Source organism: Catharus ustulatus, chromosome Z, assembly GCF_009819885.2.
Source record: "Catharus ustulatus isolate bCatUst1 chromosome Z, bCatUst1.pri.v2, whole genome shotgun sequence".
Classification (NCBI taxonomy): Eukaryota; Metazoa; Chordata; class Aves; order Passeriformes; family Turdidae; genus Catharus; species Catharus ustulatus.
In genome coordinates this window covers 54,880,620-54,901,506 of record NC_046262.2, presented here as the reverse complement: position 1 = coordinate 54,901,506, position 20,887 = coordinate 54,880,620, and the positions used below count along the sequence as shown (strand labels likewise).

Below are 20,887 nucleotides of genomic sequence, written 5' to 3'. Positions count from 1 at the left end.
TTGTGATAAACAGGGAGTAACTTTAGACACAATTAAATTACCAATTAGACACAATTAAACAAAATTTACTGACATACATTTTTTTGTGGCTGTTCAGCGGACAAGAGGATTCTACATTCATAAAATAATACTACACCGATTTTAAAAACAAGAAAGCAAAAAACCCATCTCTTTTGTAAAGTCTCATTACATACAACCATGTTTAGCAGAACGCTCCACTGGGTTCAAACCATAAACCTAGAAGTGTCAAATAAGATGAGTCAATTTTCCCTCTTGAGCAAATTTGCCTGTCAGACTCAGATAGTCTCACCAGGCAAACTGAAAAGCAGGTGCTGGTAAAATCCTTTCAAATGACATTATTCCTCTGCTGCTTATAGAGGCATAAACACAGGCACTGAACACAAAAAGAACGGTTTGCTCAGTGTAACTGTTTGCATAGTTTTCTGTCTAAATAGCCAGCTTTTTCTAATCACTACTGCATGTCACAGCTGCTCTGTAAATGCAAAATCTCCTATGTATTTGGGAATAACACCTCACTAGCAGTTGAAGTTGAATCAGCTGAGCAATAGCCTGCAAAGGCCTGGATAACACCAATCAGGAAATTTCTGTAGCATTTGTCAACTGAATATGAATGGAAACATGAAAATGAAAGTGCAAGTGTAGCAGGAAGCAAAAAGCATTACCATGCACCTGTACAAAGGCTCATGTGAAACAGTTAATAGTATTAAATTCATATTTACGCAAAACCACATACAAAACTGCTTGTCTTTCCTGAAAATGCTAATCAGAACTATGACCTTTGATGTTCTGCTGAGAGGGAGGCTTTCAGCAGATACTTCCTGCCTAGAGTGCTAGCTGCATCCTGCACACCAACAGTACCATAAACTTGATACCTTGACAGAAAACTAATTCAACAACTTCTCAATCCAAGCAGCCAATACAACTAATTACTTTTTTCACTAACTACAACTAGAGAAAACACAAGTGATGTGCCCCACTCGCCTTCCACCTGCAAACTCAAAACATCTTTCCAGAACCTGGCACTACTAACTACTAGGTCCTGCATGGCTGGTAGAACTCAACTGTTTTTCTAGCCTCTATGCTGTGAAGAACAACAGGTAGACAAAACTGGAAAAACAAACACACAAGAAGTTTTAAAATTGGCTTTTAAAAGCAGATTTCCATGCAGCCTATGCAGGGCAGTACCTGAGAGGCAGGGAAGAGGTCACACTGAGCTGTGCCAGGGTGCTCACGTGGCTGCTGTGCCACCAGCCAGCCTTTCCTCTGGAGTGTAGTTCATTTTCCTGTGCTGGAAGAACACTGGGACACCTTTGTCCAGACTCGCCTCCCCTGGCATGCTGCTGCAGCAGGCTAAAGGGCACACATCCACCTCCAATTGCTCATTCCCTCCAGTAATTATTTTGTTCCATATGGCTAATGATAAGGGCTTACCCTGCCTGATTTACTTAAAGTACATATCAAATATTTTCTCTCTCTTTGTTCTCCTGTAGAAAAGCACAGACTTGACGATGTAAGGTAAGTAAAAGGCTAACTCAGTTCAGCTGCTAGATATAGCCAAGTTTTCTTGTAGCTCCTTTGATAAAAGTGACTTATGGCATCAATTTTTCATCCACAGAGCTAGAGACTTCTGACACAGAATTAAAGGGAAGGAAGAAGAGAAGATAGAGGATGAGGTGAGAGTCCAAAGCATTACATAAGCTGTGCAACGATAGAGGATAGTAGGGAAAAGAATGGGGGGAAAAAACAAAAATACAGTAATTTCATGACCATAAGGCGCACCGGACTATAAAGTGCACTTTTTTTTTTCAGTGAGGATCCGCCCCCAGCTCCCCCTGCGCGGTTGCTGGCCGAGGCCCCACCTCCACCGGGCACCCATGGGCCCCCAGGCCCGCCTGTACCTGGTGGGACCAGGCTATGCCTCCTCGGGGCTGGGGCATGCCCGCCGCTGCTTGATCCCGCCTCCCTGGGGCTGGGCTATGCCCGCTGCCGCTCCATGCGGCCTCCCCAAGGCTGGGCTATGCTTGCCACTGCTTGGCCCCGCCTCCCCGGGGCATGCCCGCCGCCACTCTGTGCAGCCTCCCCAGGGCCGGGCTATGCGTCCATGGGGCTGGGGCATGCCTGCTGGGGCGCCGCGGGCCCACAGGCTGCCCTGCACCTGGCAGCCCCGGCCCCACGGCCCCGCCTCCACCTGCAGCTGCGGCCCCATGGCCCCACCTCCACCCAGCAGCTGCGGCCCTGCCAGCTTCCCCCGCGGCTTGCGGCTCACACGTCTGGGTTGGCAAATTTCCGAGCTTTTGCCCATATATCAAGCGCACTGGACTATAAGGCACACTTCCGGGTTCGGGTGAAAATTTTAGTCAAAAGGGTGCGCCTCATAGTCGTGAAATTACTGTAACTTATTTAAACCGTTTTCTTGTGAAGCTGAGTTTTCCAATAAAAACTCACAATAGCTGAGGAAGCAGAGGCAGAGATTTCACTAGGGAGAAGAGTCAACTCTCACAAATTTCTTACATACTGTGCTCAGGTGGAATCTTGAGCCAGGCAGGCATGTTAGAGCCTTCAGGGCCCTCTAAGCCTCAATGTTCTGGTACTCACCCAATATCCTCCAAGGAGGAAACCTGAAAAACATGGGGAACTTGAGGAAACTCAAAATGCTCTTACTGTTGCCATTGAGATCCAGAAAGAAGTCATACACAATGGAAACAGAGGAAGGGCTACAGCAGGATGCAGTTCCTAACCCCTTGTGTTGGGTGCTGGGGTTTGCACAATCTTTGTACCGTGGGCTATAAGCCTCATGAATATCACATTTGACCAAAACTGATGGATGGACTTGGGTTCATCCAAATTATAGTATTGAGTCACTTGTTTTAAAAAAGTTTATTTAAACAAAGTAGGTACATTTCACAGAAATGGTTATAAAATGCATAGCATATTATAAACAATACTGTTACTTCACAGATAGTAGTTATTACCCTAAATATTGCTTTTTAAAAACTAATAAGCCTGCTTGGTGAATCAGAAAGCTAAAAATCCCCATCTTAGGCACTCTGGAAAAAAAAAACAGTATGTGATATAACAAAGCAGGTGTCCACTTTTTCATTCACTCTACTGATTGTTTGTATTGCTGCACCATTAATTTGCCACTTATCATGTGGAAATATCTGGTCCCCGGAGTCACACACCAAAACTAGATTTTCATTTACTGGACTACAAATTGCACTTGCTCAGCCCATCAAAACCCCATGGAACTCCAAGGAAAGCTGACTGAGGATCTTCACACTGATTAATTTAAAAGACAGAGACCATATGAGTGGACAGAAAATGAGCAGTTTTGCTAAGTTGTGTGGGTATGTCACACCCATATTGCTATTCATAAGCAACTTGATTGTAAATTGGCAAGTCCATACAGATTTCAGGCTTGACTTCAATGGAACTTGAATGTCCAGAAACAGACCTTACCCTCAGTGGTGATACAGTGCCACAAAAAGTGGAACTGAGCCTTTTTACAGCACTGGAGACCTCAAACATTCATGACTTTGCATACCCAAACACAGAGGTGTCTACTTTCTGATCTTTGGGATGTTAGGGTGCAGAGAAGTAAGTAAAAATGAAGAGCACAGCACCAATCCATAATCATAACTGAAACAGATACCTGCTCATTCACACAACACTTCAGTACATGAATCATGACTGACATTCTTCACATTTGTATATGTATGACAATAGGCATAAGGTAAATGTTGAGGTAAAAGGACATGCACCAGGTTTGCACTGGTGTAAGCAACTCTAAAATCAAGCAAGCTATAAAATCCATTAATTCACACACAACAGAGAAAGAAAAATCCCCACATTTTTAAAATATAGATACATGTAGATCAAACCATATATGTTTTCAAAATATACAGATACATGCTGAAGAATCAATTGACTTTTTTGCATGATGACATGAACTTTACAGTAGTTAAGAATTGGCTTGGACTGAAAATAAAGAAGCTTGAACTCTGGCCAGCAGAGCTCCTTTGGAACGGTTTGTCAAGACAGAAGAATGAGGTCTGTAGCAATCCAAGAACATTGATGTTTCATTCGCCATCTTCAAGTAGTTTTTTTAAGTTGTTCTGTATCTTAGAAAAAGAGAGGGAAAGAATTGGGAGGCAAGAAGTGTTACATTGCACTTTAAATAAAAAAGAAAATCAAGACATACTGTTCAATATACTCTTGGTGCATGTTAATTTTGTCACACCTTTTTATGCCAATGGTATTCTTGTTAAATTCTTCCCTTATAAGTGCATCAAATGGAACACCTAGACAATCAGCTAGCAGGACATCTAAGTTTCATATGATGAATATTCCCTGAAATTTTCTCCTATAGATTGTCTCCTCCATTAGTTATAAGAAAAGACAGAAATTAAAATCACAGCTAGAATCTATGGGACAAGAAACTGAATTATTTTCACGTTAAAATCCTGTAAAAGCCTCAAACTTCCAAGTCACAGCTCTATGGCTAAATGGATAATTCAAATAGTTTTGTAACAGCTTCGGCCATGTGTGCACAGCAAAATATAGTCTTCTAACCATTAGCAGACGTGTCCCATTTACCAGATTTAGTGAATTGATTGTGGATTATCTTCCTTTAGTTGCAATTAAAGAAATGTCAGCCAGTTGCATCCTTGAGAATAATTGGAACAGACCTAGTTTTACACAGCCTATTTATCGACTTTTCATCTCCTTGTCCTTAAAAGCAGAGAGGAGAGAATAGAGGGGGTTACATCCCCAGACACACATGTTCTCAATATCTCAGTATCTTGATAACTTGCTGGCAAGTGGTTGCAGATTTTGTCACAGCTACTTTCAGGCTGTAATTTGAGAAGCCATTTTACTTCCTGTTCAAGGATGCCTCTTTTCAGCCCTACCTCAAGATTTCTATCCCAGATGCACACTTTTCTCAAGAAGGACATTTTAAGGAAAGGGAAACAGTAAGAAGCCCCTAATTTTATGAGAATTGCTTAACATGTAAACAGAAATTTTCTTTTAGCTTGGTAAGTTAATGTAAGGGAACAAGTAATATTAGATCACATTTTCCCCCCACAATTTAAAGCTTTATCATTTGATAGACACGGTGCATTTTAACAAGCTGCTAAATACAATTAAAAGCCAAATTAGCAGAATTTTGCTAAACAATGGCTCAAAGTATGAAGGAAAACTTGTAAAAATCACAAGGTCACACTGAAAAAGTCATTGCAACTAACCATTTTTTGCACTAACCATTTTTTAACTGCAGAGCAGTTTTTCGTTTTTAATCTATATAATCTCAGTGCTCCAGTTTACAGTGCTGTGGTCACTAAGAAAGTAAGGGGAGACATATCAAGTTATCCTAGAACATGTATGCTACCTTTGCTGCTGCAGCCAGTTACCAGCACTTTTCACTAAGACATTTGAAACTGTTAAGCAATGGCAGTAACTTGGCTCAGAGAACAAAAACCAAAAATCTAATAAGATTTCTAACCACTGCTCATCTAGATTAGAACAGGATGTGGCAATATGCAGCTAAAGGCAATTCATATTTAGCTTGTATGCGGAACACTTCATCACCTTGAATATTTGGCAGATAAAGGTAAGTCTTTAAGGCCCCAATCCTGTAGGCACTAAACAAAGACAGCAAGGCACTAAACAAAAAAAGCACACCACTTAAGACTAATTCAGGACAGAAGGTCACTTCTCTGGGAACAGCTGAATGATCTAACCATCCAGCTGTCTATTACTGTCTCCAAGCAGAGACTATATAAGGGAGTGGGACAGTGGCTAGCCTTGCTGCAAAGGGCTGGCTGGCTTCCCACTGGAATGAGGTCTCCTATGAACAATCTTGCCAGCCTGTCCCAGACTGCCAGAAAACAGTAACCTCTTAAATGATCTAATTTGGCTGAAGATTGTGTCTGGTAACCATCTGGTAAGCATTTTCCCCTTGTATTCACACTGTTATTATCCAGAAAATAGAGAGGGGTTAAGGCAGCATTACTCTAGATTTCCATAGCCAAGAGGGTAAAGATGAGGGCGAAGAAACCCCTTTTTGGCAGTACTTCTAAAACCTATGTCACACATGTAAAGAGTGATATTGTACAGTCTTAGCTTTATGCTATTTGAGAAATTTGGTTTTGGGGAAAAAAGGTGTTGAAAGACCTGGGCACAGACACAGTTTTAGAAACAGAGGCAAAAATATCCCATGTGACTTAAGCACATAGGAATTCAAATAAATTTTGGTTTTGTTCCCCTAGTGCTTTTGTCAAGCTGGGCCTGTGTATGTGTACCCAACACAGAGCACTTCACCAGCTTGTACCAGGTGCATCTGTCAGGGTTTGGGGGCAGGTGGGGTGAGGTCTGCAGGGGCAGCAGCTGTGGGCCAGGACCAGGGGCTGGCCTGTGCTGGACACAGCCATTCCAGCAGCACCCAGCAGACTGCAGGACACAGCCCAGCCCCAGCCATGAGAGGGTGCAGCCTCTCGTAAAGTGATTTAGAAAAGGGAAAAACACCAAATAAGGAATCTGCACACCCACTCATTTGGCATAGGTTTCCAATTTAAGTCACCAATTACATTTAGCTTTCCAATTAGAGAATGGCAAAAAACAAGGGTCAGGTATAGGGACAACTGGTGCAGCAGCATTTATGTTACTGAAGTAAAACAAGTAGATTCCATCCACCTTGTGTGAAGAAGCTTACTACCTATGTAAGCAAGCACCATTTTTCTTAATCAAAAATCCAAAACTCCAACAAAAGCCCCAAACAGAAAAATTAATCAAATGCCAAGGTCAAGTTCAAAATCCTAAACCCTGATGGATTAAAAAAAAAGAAAAGAAAAAAAACCAAAAACGCTGAGATCACTACATAATTTAATAATCACCCCTGATGTCTGCCTCAGGGACACTTCTCCTGGTTATAAGCCTCAGTTCATGGCAAAGCTTTTACACATACCAATTTTTATACTAGGGTAAATTTATAGTCCAAAAACTAGTTTTTGTCTAGGTAAACATGCCACCTTTCGGTATTGAATCTGGGGGTATCTCAACACTTTTCAAGATAAAAGATCACAGAAATACAGCAAGAACCTGACTGGTCTATCAGCATCTACATTATATCATACAACATACATATCATTACCTTTTCCAATTTTCTAAGATTAGCAGTTAACTCATCACAAAGGGCATCAGAATTAATTTGTAGATGAGATCCCAAATCTTGGCGTACTTGATGTCTGTCAAAGAGAATGAAAAAGTAAATGTGGCAGACTCAAAAAAAGAGGAAAGCAGAACTGAATACACACATAGATCGCAACAGAGGGGAAAAATTGTAAACTGTACTTGTTTACAGGAAAAAAAAAGTCCCTTCTTCACTGCATTTTTTATGTCATCTCATTCTCCAGAAGTTTGGATGGAACACTATACTATTTCCACTGAAAAGTTCCACAAGTTCCATATCCTGTGACTTGGAGGAAATCGGAAAGCCCAAGCCCTTGACACTGCAGAAGTGCACTGCATTAGAAGTGCACATTCCTTCCTGTATCTTGCACTGTTTGGGATCAGAGCAATAGAAACAGAACTTTCTTGTGTTAGTGTAACATTGGGCTAGTGTTTCTGAAGAGGGACACAGTATCCTGTTACTAAAAATATGCCAGAAGTGAAAAAAAGGCTTTTGACATTGCCTACTCACCCCACTTCTTGATTATAAACTGGCAAAATGTAAATGTAAGGCCACATAGATAGAGCACCATCTCCTTCCTGCCCCTTTTTTTATGAAGAACCTGGCTCTTTCGACACATGCATGCAGTCTGCTTTCCACAGATGACAGCTGAGACCAGTCAGATCATAAACAGCACAGTCATTGTTTGGTATGACCACAAGTGCAGTGTCAGAGTGACCTGTTTTGTCATGGATGGGTAATCAAAGAAAGCTGAATTTAAAAGCACACTTATGCAAGCTAAATTTGAACCACTTTGCCAACAGTTCCATCATGTCTGAGACAGCTCTATCTTGAGTTTTATTTTTCCCCTCTCTTTTCCATGTGGTGCTTCTCCAGCTCTCAGAATTTCCACTCATGTTGCATGTGGGCGTAGGTTTTGCACTGAGTTTACAAATGACTTTTGAAGCTATATTTTCAGAGCAGCTCAGGGAAAAATCAGTTATAAGAAGAATGCAGAATCTAATGCTCAATAATTTGATTAGTTTTCTCAGCAGTATTCAGTTTAACTTCCTTCTGTCCTAAGACAAGAGCAGGGAGACAATACAAATTATAGAGACAAACTACGGTGGACAATACACATACTTCTGCACTGCTTCTCCATTTAATATTTGCATAGTTTCTATCTGTGCAACAAAGAGACAAAGAAAATCCAAATTAAAAAAACTAGCTGCTGGAGCAGATGACAGCCATGACTCTAGCTACAGAAAGGAATTACTTATGTAACTATGGTCCCTTTCCCTATTTCCTCTTCAAATGCACAGACACCTGTCCCTTAGTGTGTTTGGATTTTGTTCTGATTTGACTTTGTGGTGTGGGTTTTTTTATTTCAGAAAGACAGGATATCAGTTTCTAAGTGGTATATAGACAACACAAAGCTTTATACAAGACAGATGTATTAGCTCAAAGAGTATGAAGTATGTTTCTAATATACTAATCAAATTACACTAAAGAAGTTACACCTTTTTCATGGAATCATTGCTCTGAAAAAAGATTTTAAATCTCCAACATTTTTCCAGAGTTTAGCTTACTCCTTAATATGTGAATCAAAGGCTGTCATGGACATAAGGCGTTCCTCCAGGACACTGATTTTATATCTCATGTAGAAGGTAGAAAGTATTAAAACACAAACACTGTAAGAGAGAAAAATAAAGCATATCAGTTAAGGAAACTTTAGCAGTACCTGACAAATTTAATGTTAAATGCCACTTAAATTGTTACTTTTACATGTTCAATAATAAAGGTATTGTTCTTAGAAACATTTCAGGAATACCATCTATGACTAGATAGTTACAAAAACCTCAGACCTGCGTAACTCTTTGTTAAGTGACATGCAAAAGGAACCTTTGCAAATACTTAAACACTTTTAACATTTTCTGAATCAAAAGACCCTTCACTTTTACAAATAAATGGCCAGCAGGCTTATATAGAAATATGTATATACATACATATGTATGTATATGCATACACATTTCTGGAAAGCGTAAAAGGCCACAATTCCCAATAACTTCCTTCTTTCAAATAAAGCTTTGGTTATATCAGTCATGCTTACATTATATCAATCATCTAAACATAAGAAAACCCTAGTTTTTGACAATCTTGTTATTGCTAACTCACAGAATTGCATAAAACACGAGTATGTGGTTCAGAGATAAGAGCTTCTGGGACTTCACTTTGTGGAGGAACCTGAAGGCTTCAGACTGGCCTGCAAGGGAAAGAAGCAAGTCTTAATTTGAGCAGAGCAGACCAGAGAATATAAACAGTGTTTTGAAGAATGCAACAGATAATGCAAACAGAGTGAAAAACCAGAAAGAGATCTTATGTATTATGTGAACTGCCATAATTATCTCATAATCTCATAATTTGTGAACTTATCTCAAGTTATTCCAGCTGGAGATCTGTCTGTGATTACTTACCATTTCGAGGACCGTTTCGGGCTTTTCCATCAGGCCCACGTTTAATATGTGCGTCTGAACGAACAGACTTGGCCTCAGGCTTGGAAACTTTCAAGTGAGTCTCCGTTTCAACAACATGATAATCTGTCAAAAGAAAGATTTTAATAGAAGTGAAATAGGAAGTCAAAGGAAATTGTTGACAGCTTATATGGGTCAAAAAATTGAGGAAGAGGAGAATTTTAAAAGGTGCATTTCTGTACTTTTGGGTAAAAAGCAGAAGTCAATTTAGTATCCTTGAAACAGGATACATACTAATTCCATATCAACACAAAATAAAAAGAAGCACCTGGATTGAAAGAAGATGATGTATGTTGCATTTATAGTCCAGATCTTTTAAAAGACGGCAACCCATGAAAATGTTGAAAGTTACTACTGAATTTCCTGGCAGAAGATTATAATCACAAAAGTAATCTCTCAAAAGGCCTGATTTGCCAGAGTAATGATTCCAAATTACTTTAATAGCAACATCAAATGGGAATAGTGCATTGTTACTTAAAAAAAGACATTAAAACTCCCTTTCCTGACTGTCTTTAAAAATGTCAATGATATCTTGAAATAAATGGGACAGAAAAACCTAATCACATTCACTTTTATGCTCTACTTGCTTACCCTGGACTTGCTCTAATGATGCACAACAAACAACCATGAGTGACACATGTGCTACCTTTCACCCTTGCTTTCATTTTCTTTTCCTAGGATGGTTCTTTGCCTGGATATTGGTTTTCATTTGTGTAAAAAGAAAACGGAATGGTTTGAAGTAGTTACTAGCCATCAGGAAGTAAGACAGCAAGTTAAAATATTATTCAGAAGCACTCCTGTGGAGTGTGATGACACCATAACTTAATGAACAGTATCACACAGCTAAAGACAGATGCACAGTAAATAAATGAAAGCAAATAACTCCAAATCATTCTGCTGAACCAAAGACCCAGAGCAAAAAAGGAGAGTTAATAAAAAATAACACGACAGAAAACTGCTATAAAAAATGACAATATCTTCCAAAAGTTACCTATACAAATTATAGTCCTATTAATTGTACAAGAGAATAGCCTAGGTTTTCATAACATTCAGCGTGAGCTACACAAAATAAGTATTGCTGTACTCATGAAATTATGAAGTATGAGTTATGAAGTGAGTTTCATCAGAACAGCTGCTAGTTAGATGGAGAACTTGAGACAACACATTACAAAGAGTGTGGTAAATAAAGAACAACTTTGGACAGTATCTTCAAGTACCTTAATAGTTGCAAAGAATAATATGAGTGTTTAAAAAACCCCACAAACACACAAGTCAAAAATAACCCTGATGACCAAAAGCCACCACAGTACAAAATGCTATTTGTGTAGATCAGAAGTAACACTGAACTACTTTAGAATGGGTTTTGATTGTTCATTTTTCTTTTGTGTTAAGCATGAACAGCACCTACATTCTATCTCTGCTTAAATGGCTAAGCAACTGGAACCAGTAGTGACAATTCAGATCTGCTGATGACCAAGACATTGCCTGAGTCTGGATTGCAGAGGACTATAGTAACAGAAATGTAGGTACTGAGGCCTTGAGGAAGACATCAACATCCACATAGTCTTCCAGGACCATGGAGAATCTAGATTCCACATCAGAAGGGAATACAGAAGCAAAACTGAGAGCTAGTGCATTCTCCTCATTCACCTTGGAAGCATTCCAACTCTGGTGTCTGTGAGCCTGTGCTGCTGGACTCTTCCATCTCTTGCCTTCGCTGCTGCACTATTCCATCCAGATCAGAATAATCTTCATTGAAATCCTGATGGAGAGAACGAATCACAAAAAGGCTCAGCCATATTCTAAATCTAAACAATCTAATTTTCTCTAGAATCTGAACCAAAGATCAAAGGTTTAGAATTGTTTAACCAGGAATAATCTATGATAGCAAGATGTTGAGATCAAATTAAAAAATAAGCTCCACAAGATTACCAGAATTCAAGCTTCTTTCCTGCCTTGTCTATAAGAAAGACTGTTAAGTCAGACAAGTTGTCAAGTCCAGGACAAGCACTAATATACTCAGACTCTGGCCATCACATGTGGCTTCACAGCTCTTTCAGATGACTGAACTGTTTTACAGAGGAAGGCTTGTTGCTAGAAACACTTTTAAAACTGTTCATGGCAGACTTTACGTCAGTGCAGTGAAATCTGACTGCTAGACAGAGATATGAAAAACATACAGACCTCAAATAAATCCAAAGCATACGCATGTACATAAACTGCACGTCACCAGATAGTTATGCTAATTATTCCAACTGTTTTCTAGCATTAGAAACTCATGGAAATTTTAGAAACAGATGTAATAATTTCCTTCAGTTTCCTTTCTTCGGGCATTATAGATGCCATGCAACAAAAGAACAAACTTCTAAGCCATTTACCAGGGGCAGAGTTCTAGGGCGATCAGCCCTGAAGCTGTTTTCTGCAGAAGAGGGATTTGGACTGTTGCCCATGCTTGTATCCTGAAAAAAAGCAGCACTGTTAACAAGGAACACAAGCAGAAAGTACCTAGTATTTCACAGCAGGATAGCAGCAATAATGAACAAAAAACAACATACCATCTTCACTGCCACTAATACTTACGTCAAGATGTCTACAGATAGATTTTAATAGCTTGTAGGTGGTATCTCTGGAGAGTAATGAGACAAACATGTACTGCAAAACAAAAGTTCCATGACTGTTTGCAAAAGACATACACAGTCTTCCTTTTATCTAAATCAAACTAGACAGGTGATTTTGCTGATCAAGTAACAATTTTCAAGAACTTTAGTATGGTAGGAAAAACCTGCAGTCCTTCAAAGTCTATGACTTGAGGTTTATCACACAAACATAGAACAGGCACATAAAAGTTACCATATTGTGCTACAGGAACAAGAGCATAATCCAGATCTGTTCTTTCTTTTTAAAACTACATTTGCTACATTTTACTTACCCCTTAAAAAAACAAAACCCCAAACTTGCTTTTATGTACTGTGTCCTGCACCCAAAAATTATTTTTGCAATGAAAATGCATTGTTTCTGAAGCTGCTTCTAGGATAATCACATTTCCTACTGATTAATGCAATTACAATTCCTGAATATCACTGTAAGCAACAATGTTTCGTGTGTCTAAGGTATGTCTGGTTAGGTAAGAGATACAAGTAAATGGAAGAACACTGACAGAACTGTCAACAAAGCAGGTAATCCTCTGTGCATGCACCTCCTGACTCAGCTTTTTCAGTTCCTCTGGTGCTATGAATTCTTGGAAAACAGGAAATGAAAGATTACAGAGAGCAGGTGGCAAACAGAGATTCTGTTTTTTATTTACTCACTAAAATACCATTGTCTCTATCAGTACTTACCCTGTCTGTCACTGTTGCTATGATCAGAGCATTTGGCACAAGAAGGGCAGTTTTGGTTTTCTTCAAAAGTGTCACTGACAGCACAGGTATACTTATCTGAAACAACATCAACATAGCATTCAAATCCCAATACTCACACACAAATGTACATCATACTCTCTCCCGAGGGCCCAGCCCAGCTACTGGGATAAGTCAGACCATTTAAAGATTTCTCCACTGCATTTCTGGTTACTATTATTTCATGTGAAATAAGAAATAGTAATAATCTGAAATCATATCTAACTACTTTTTCTTATGCTTTTCCAAAATGCTAAACCAGACTTTTGTTTGTATCTTCTTTTCCTAACCCCTCACAGTCACAAGACTACAGGCTTAGCGCACTGCAGATCAGCAAAACAAAGCAACCTTAAAGTTGTGCTTCTTCGTTTAGAAACCAAATGTTTCATATCAGAACATTCAACAAGACAAGCTTGTTGAATAATGAGCATGAAAGTCTTCTCATCACTTACAGATTTGCAGCAAGCAGGTGAGTAAAAAGCTTGAACTTCAGCAAGGCTGAAAGGCCCAATACTGACATACCTGCTGACTTCAACTGATTCCCGCTTGTGTCAAGGAGGCAGTTTACATTTTACATTGAAAAGGTCTCAATTTTCCTTCCTGCTTTGTGTTTACATCCAATGCCATAAGCTCAATGTCTGCTAAGTTTCAGAGTATTTCACTACTGATATTCTGCATGGGTGCTTTCTGTAAATCCCAGTTTATAAAGGTAAAAAAAAACCTGGTTGGAAACAGTGAGTTGAAAAGCCTAGAGGTTTAGTGAGTTAGGCAAATATAATAATCCTGGATATGTATATAATATATTAAACATGGCTAATAACATCCATGATTAAGAAACAGATCCTGTTAAAAATACCTTTGGCACAGGCTCTCAGAACTACCTGAGAAATTTGGAAGCAAGGTAAAAGTGTTTCCATATTCAGTTAGTAGCAATCACAGCACTTAATTAAAACACGCTGCTGGAGCAGAATGAAGTTGCTCTGCGCAGTTTCTTGTTAACTTTTGTTCAGAACAGTAACATGAAATAGTGAAATGAAAAATTGTACCAGGTTAAAAAAAACCAAAAACTTTGTAACAGTTTGGTTGCAAGACTGCCAAATACTTTTTGAACAGAAATCCTGCTATAAACTACAAGAAAGCAGCTTACAATTTTTCTAGTTGGTTCAGTTCACAATTCACCTTAAAGAACTTTAAATCAGAGATGTAAACGGCATTCTACTGTGTGTAATTTGATGGATAACATTAACGCAATCAAAACTAAAGTGTCCATTTAGCACTTGCTTATTGCACTGTTCCCACAGTATTAGATTGAAAGGGTGGAATCACTGCTTGAGCAGAACTACTTTCATCTGGAACAACAGTTATTTCAGAATAAAAGGTCTACCTGCAGGTAACATAGAAAGTAATTTAAAAGGGTAAAACAATATCTAAATCCAAGGAAGATTCAAGGCCAAATTATAATATATAGCCAAATATAGCCATATATAGCCAAATTAGAGCTACCTGGAAACAAAGTCTTTCAATGCCTATTCAATCCTGCAGAAGCAATTTACTTTTGAATATACGCAGTGTCTATACTGCATAGTCAAAACCCCTGAATTGCATAGCTGTTCCATGCATGAGAGTTTTCAGTACAAAAAAATCTCCAGGTAGAATTCTTGTCAAAAAATTAACTGGAATGTGTAGATCTGCTGTTTCTCACAATAAAATACCATATCCCTAAGCTTATATTGTTTTACAAGTTTTAAGCAATAGAAGCTTTGTGTCTTGGAAACTTTGTCAGTGTATCTGACTGCTAAGAATGTTCCACTTCCTGTTCAGCTTGATTTCCTGCTTCCTCTCACACAACATCATTTTTCAGTGTAGCTCTGATTTTCCAGATTTTTCTTGGTGGTATTCCTAAAAGCTGAACAAAGCTGTAAATAAATGATAAAGACTATCCCCTTCACTCTTCATTTTCCCCACAATGTTTTCTGAAAATAAGACCTAGAACTGAGTAATTTGCAACATTGCTATAATTAGATTTACAGTGTTTATTCTATCTTATCTTGTAAAATGCTTCCACTTTTCAGCATATACCTAAGTATGCATATATTCCTGAATTTAAAACCCTGTTTACAAAGATAATTTCCTAGTACTACATCACCAATATTCTGCATCTTTTTTCCAGGTTTTCCTACTCATTAAAGTTCTACCATATTCTTGTATAATGACAGCTTAATCGAAATTAGAAAGCTGCTCCACAGTTTGAAGTAGTCACATTTGTTCATGGTGAACAGAAAATTGCTAGTACAACAGCTTAAATTTTAATAAATTGCTGAGATAGCTGTTACTAATATTGAGTGACAGTATTCAACCAGTTGCTCTTTCCTTTGCGTCACACAGCTTTCACCAACACATACACCACCCACATTAATGTACTTCTGTGACTAATAGAATCCATTAACTAGAAATCAACAATAGTCCTGGACCAAGTGGTGGAAGCCACAAGGTCACTATGTGCTGTCAATAACTGTAAGCATTCCTTATATCTACTACACTTCATAACAACAGATTGTATTCTGTCTAAATAGTTGACTGCAGAGAAATGAGAAAATTTCAACCCTTAAACTGATTTCAGCATTCAATTCATTGAATCTAACCAGGAACTTTGTTCAAGGATGCACCTGACAGGAAGAAGCCAAAGAAATCCTTGAAGCAAACTGATTTTCCCCAGAATAGGTCAAAACCAAAGCAGCTTATGTAAACAAAACACACTTCAAAAGCTCCAAATCAACAGATCCAAGCCTTTGTTTTTACTGTATGCCTACCATCCACAACCAGGATACTAAGCTTTAGGTGGATCACCAAGAAAGACTTTATGATCTTCCCAACAGTTCACATCTCATTTTCTGATCGGCATACTGGGCTCGCAAGTAAAAACCTTGCCAACTTGTTTCCCTTATCCTGGTCTCTGTTTATGCAAAATGGGAAGAAGAATCCTTGAGAGAGCTTTGCTACTCAAGTCAGAAACCAGTTATAGTTTTTCCTCTTTAACTTCCTTAATATGCTTAGTTCTTCTCTACAGTGCTCCAAACATAGTCTTGGAGTCCTTAATACTTTTCAGCCTTCATTCCTCCTACCCCTCCTCCTCTTTTAAGTACAGTAATTTCACAATTATAAGCCGCACCATTTTGACTAAAATTTTGGTCCAAACCCAAAGTGCGGCTTATAATCAGGTGCGGCTTATATACGGACAAAGAACGAAAAGTTGCTGTTTTAGTTTGGAGGACAGGTGTCTGCTGAGAAAGGCAGGAACTTCTGTTTGAAATGGAGAATGTAAACCCCCTCCCTCCAAGTTATTATAATTTTGAAATCAAGGGGCTTTCAGGCAAAAATATGGGAATTAGGAATAACAGTTCTTTACTAGGAAAATTAAAATAGAAATATAATACTACAAAGAAACAAACTCCAAACCCTGACAAAGTCAGAGTACAACCTGACACCCCGTCAGGCAGGGTGTTGGTAGCAGTCCCATTAAATGGTGGCTGCAGTCCTCCTGCAGTGACAGATGTGATTCAGTTGAAGCAGTGCTCCTGTACAAGGTGCAGTTTCCCTCTGGAGGTCCAGTGGTGATGTGGAGAAATCCGGTTTTCCTCTGGAGTCCAGTGGAGAAAGGGGCTCCCTTAGTGTCCCAAAACCTCTGTTTTTATCTTGGTAAGAAATGTTGGGCTCTTCCCCCTGGCTGGAGCAACTTCTAATGGGGTGCAGTAATTTTATCAGTCACACAGTGGGACTCAATGGGTCATTATCAGAAAATGACTCGCTGGAGGAAGGATGGGTTGTGAAAAGATAAAGAACAATGCCCTGCCTGGTTTCAATGGATGGCCCATTAGCAGAATATCTGCCATTGAGATAAGGATCACTGCCCCCACCCTCAACAGATGGTGATAGAATAGATACCTTTTATCACACTCTGTATTGTAACATACAGCTTATAATCAGGTGCGGCTTATATATGGACAAATAACGAAAAGTTGCTGGCACCTGGAATTGCGGCTTATACTCAGTGCGGCTTATAATCGTGAAATTACTGCAGTTACCTCAAGACAAACATTTTTGCAATTAGTGTTACATGGGTTTGACAATGCTCTTACTGCTACTTGTCAGATCCTTTCCTTTCATCTTTTTCTTTCAAATATGAAGTCTTTGCACAAGAGATTCAATCCCTAATAATAATAGTGTTCAGTTCTAGACCATATTCCAAATATTACTTATAAGTAGTGACTGTATTCAATAAAACTTGGAAGTATTGCTATTATAGCCTTGCACAATAATTTGAACTTCTGGTGATGAACAAATTGTTAAGAATAGCATTGCTCTTCTTTACATAAGCATTTTACTAACCTTAGTGTCTTTACCAAAAACCTTGGAATGGAAGCAAATCCAGTTTTCAGAAAGGAATAACTTTCCTTGGTACAGAATTTCTTTCTGTAGAGCACAGGTAAAGCCTGAAACAAATAGATATTCTACAATCTTGAACGCAATCACAATCCAAGCCAATCTGGCTTCTCTTTTGTTCTTTTTATAAAACGATGATATGATTAGTCTTTTACCTTTTGATTTACCTTTTGATTGTCAAACCTCGAAATTTTCAGGAAGTTTAATACTGACAAGATGTCATAGGCCTAAGTTTAGACTCTTATAAATACTATAGATAATAGCAAAATATTTAAGCATTTAAACATTCCTTTCCTCACTATTGTTTTTAAATATTAAAATATCATCAACAGCAAAAACTCAAGCTAATCACTTCACCAATGCTGTCTCAAGTATGGCCTTTGTTAAGGAAGATTCAGGACCAAAAAATACTGCATTAGGCTACTCTCCAGGAATGACAAAGTGGGCTACAATTTCCAAATACCTGTCTTGGGATGACTAAACCAAAACAATACCAAACATGCAGAGATTTAAATTTTCCAAGATTACAACTAAATGCCCACTGCACATAGATCAAGGTCCTGTAGCTCTAAGCAACTGGAGTTATAAGTTTTCCAAATTCAGGTAGTTCCTCTCGCACATCACCCCATTTGTTGGGTAACAACATTATCTAGGATCCACAGCCAATAACAACACAGGGGTTAAATACTTACTTTGTCTCAGTGGCTCATCAGTGGGAACATCTAGAAACAGCTTATGAAAGTGCGCGTTTGCCTTCAGCTAAAAAACAAAAAGCCCCACAACAAAAACACATATACTTCATTAGACAGTCTGACAACTAAATTACCTGCTTCACTTCCTGTCCTCCACACACTTTCTCATTCTGCCCACTTATTTTACGATAAATCATAATTTATTTTTTTTCTGTATGGCTCTTAACTCTATATTCTGCTTTACTCAGACTCTAAGACACTGATGAAAAAGGAACCTGTGCCCTTATACAGCCATGAATTAGAGTGTTGCTAAACAAAAGTCCTGTCATGGTAGTTATGTGTTTACTTTTAACCTATGTAAGAAAACAAATGGAGTCTCTGTCTTACCTGATTTGAGGCACGTTTTTTCCTTTCAATCTTGGAGTCACTCTTGATTGTCAGGACTGGACTATCGGTGCTGCTCTTGGTTCTGAAGATTTAAAGCATTTGATGTAAGCCCAGCCTCAGTTCATTGGTCTTGGTAAGTTACCAACAGAATGTACTTTCCCAAAGAATATATTAATCATCTAGATAACTTATCTAATTCATCAAGAACCATGCAGAGATAAAGAGGAGTATATCTTTTCTTAAACTGTGTCGGTCTGCTGGCTATGAGAGTCTGGTAAAGGTCTCCTTTAAATTTAGAAGGGGTATTCCAAATAACTGACTAGTTGGTAAAGAAATAGAAAAAGTTCAAAACATTTTTACAGCTTAATGAATTATGACATTGCTTAGCTTCACCTTTGTTTCTGTGCAACATGTGAAATACTAATATTAAGCAACCACATTCCTTACTATTGCAAGATAAAATGATATAAAACTTAGCAGTTGAGGTGGAAGGCAGTGTACAGAAAGCTATGAACTTGTAACATAAGCTGAAAGTTCATTTGAAAAGTGCAACAAAGAAGAATAGGTGCACAAGTCAGAGGATGGCTATGAACTGTGTAGTGTAAAGAAATCATTAAGACAACCAGCAACCCCACAGGAAATGAAATGGAATTCTGAGTGTCAGTTGTATAGGTAACTGTACTTGTACAGTTCCAGCCATTCATACTGGAAAACCAAACAAACCCTCAAACGACTCCAAAAAAACCAAATCAAGTATAGATGAAATTCTCTGTGGATGGCTGGGACAATCAGTTTTGCCTGTTTTATACAGGAGGAATTAATGGCATGGATTGTTCAGAAAAACAAACACAGAAGCGGGATTACTGTTTCATAAATCAGAAAGAGAACACTCTGAGAGCTATGTGGCACAGATTAATTGGATATTAACATACTTTAAAAATCAGGTAGCTCTTTATCAGAGGCCTCAGATGCAAACTGAACAGCAGAAGACAAAAACATCACAGGACTCATACTGAATGACCTGAAAAATATGCTGTGCTAAAGATACAATAAGAAAATAAAGTGCTACAAAAGTTTCCATTACTGCACCATATGAGTGAGAAGAGAAACCACGAGTGTTATGGAGACACAGCTGGAAAGAGATCGTATAGCAATCTGACTTAGGCATTGACTGAGACAGAGAAACTGCCTGCATATCTCAGGAGAAAAGAAAGAAAAAGAAAAAAAAAAAGAAAACTCTAAAATATATGAGTACATGTATTTGTGTGCTTATGCAAAGTACAGATGAAACTGAAACAAACAGTAAGCCTAACAAAAACCTTGTGTCTAGCCTTCACCAAAGGAATCAATTACAGCATATAGAAGTAAGATTGTAACATTTGGAAAAAAAAATTATAATGTATTGCTTCCGATACCTTTTTCTCAAAGATGCTTCACAAAATTAAGCGTTTTCTTTTTTTTAAATATTTGCCTTGTGACCAAAACAACTCTGTCAGGCTGAACACTAACTTTTGCACTGACTGTTGAGTTGACAAAGTGAAAAGGATGCAAAAGGTCAACCCATCCATGTGGGATTTTAGCGTTTTTTAGAAGCACTTAAAATACACTCCAGTTCTCCAACAAAAGAAGAATGAATGTCTTTGTGGGACATAACAAAAACCTGATGCAATATGCGGCACAGAGCCCAAAATTAAAACTTACGTCATAGTTTTACCATGGACAATCAATATTCCTGCATGTCCTGGAAACAGGTCAGGACTAAAACTGCAGCTCAGTTTGACTGCCTGTCAAATTGATTATGAAAGCAATGTAACCAGCAGTGGCACCAAAAAGCACAATATGTTTTTTCCTTGAACACAAGAACTAAGCCAGCTCACAGTATAAATTCTATTGTGACTGCTTGCAGTGGGTAACAGAGTAACCAAGGAAGGTGCCTGGATTCCAATTCACTTGCATAGTGTGCAAGCTAACCTCTACTAGGATATCTGATAAATACTGCCACTCAGTCTAGTTTTTGAAGTGGGTTGAAGTCATTCCAGCTGAAGAAAAAGGACATTTCTGACATTACCTAGCAACATCAACTTTTTTCCGGTCATCAAAATACTCCATTTCACTGGTAGGGGTCTGCAGTGACACAGTGGGTGATTTCCCAGCCTTTCTTTTTTCATCAGTTCCGTTTTCTCCATCTGAACTGCAGGGGAAAAATAAATAAACAAACAAATAAATAATCAAAGAAACTGAAGTGTGTGTTAC

General features: G+C 38.6%; 1 protein-coding gene across 2 annotated transcripts in view; it reads right to left on the bottom strand.

Annotated features, from left to right (window-relative positions):
* Nucleotides 1-2,885: 2,885 nt before the first annotated feature.
* GRAMD2B (GRAM domain containing 2B) overlaps nucleotides 2,886-20,887 on the bottom strand; it is a 32,713-nt gene continuing 14,711 nt past the window's right edge. The window contains exons 2-14 of one of the 2 annotated variants that reach the window (XM_033084990.1): nucleotides 20,703-20,825; nucleotides 18,635-18,716; nucleotides 18,248-18,314; nucleotides 17,502-17,605; nucleotides 13,059-13,154; nucleotides 12,301-12,372; nucleotides 12,099-12,179; nucleotides 11,371-11,482; nucleotides 9,664-9,786; nucleotides 9,365-9,452; nucleotides 8,779-8,880; nucleotides 7,172-7,265; nucleotides 2,886-4,142 (exon numbers count right to left, since the gene is read on the bottom strand). In XM_033084990.1, the coding sequence (XP_032940881.1) occupies nucleotides 4,101-4,142; nucleotides 7,172-7,265; nucleotides 8,779-8,880; nucleotides 9,365-9,452; nucleotides 9,664-9,786; nucleotides 11,371-11,482; nucleotides 12,099-12,179; nucleotides 12,301-12,372; nucleotides 13,059-13,154; nucleotides 17,502-17,605; nucleotides 18,248-18,314; nucleotides 18,635-18,716; nucleotides 20,703-20,825 (1,186 nt within the window). In that variant the 3' untranslated portion in view covers nucleotides 2,886-4,100. The remainder of the gene's footprint in view (nucleotides 4,143-7,171; nucleotides 7,266-8,778; nucleotides 8,881-9,364; nucleotides 9,453-9,663; nucleotides 9,787-11,370; nucleotides 11,483-12,098; nucleotides 12,180-12,300; nucleotides 12,373-13,058; nucleotides 13,155-17,501; nucleotides 17,606-18,247; nucleotides 18,315-18,634; nucleotides 18,717-20,702; nucleotides 20,826-20,887) is intronic. The other variant, XM_033084991.1, reaches the window with a different exon arrangement.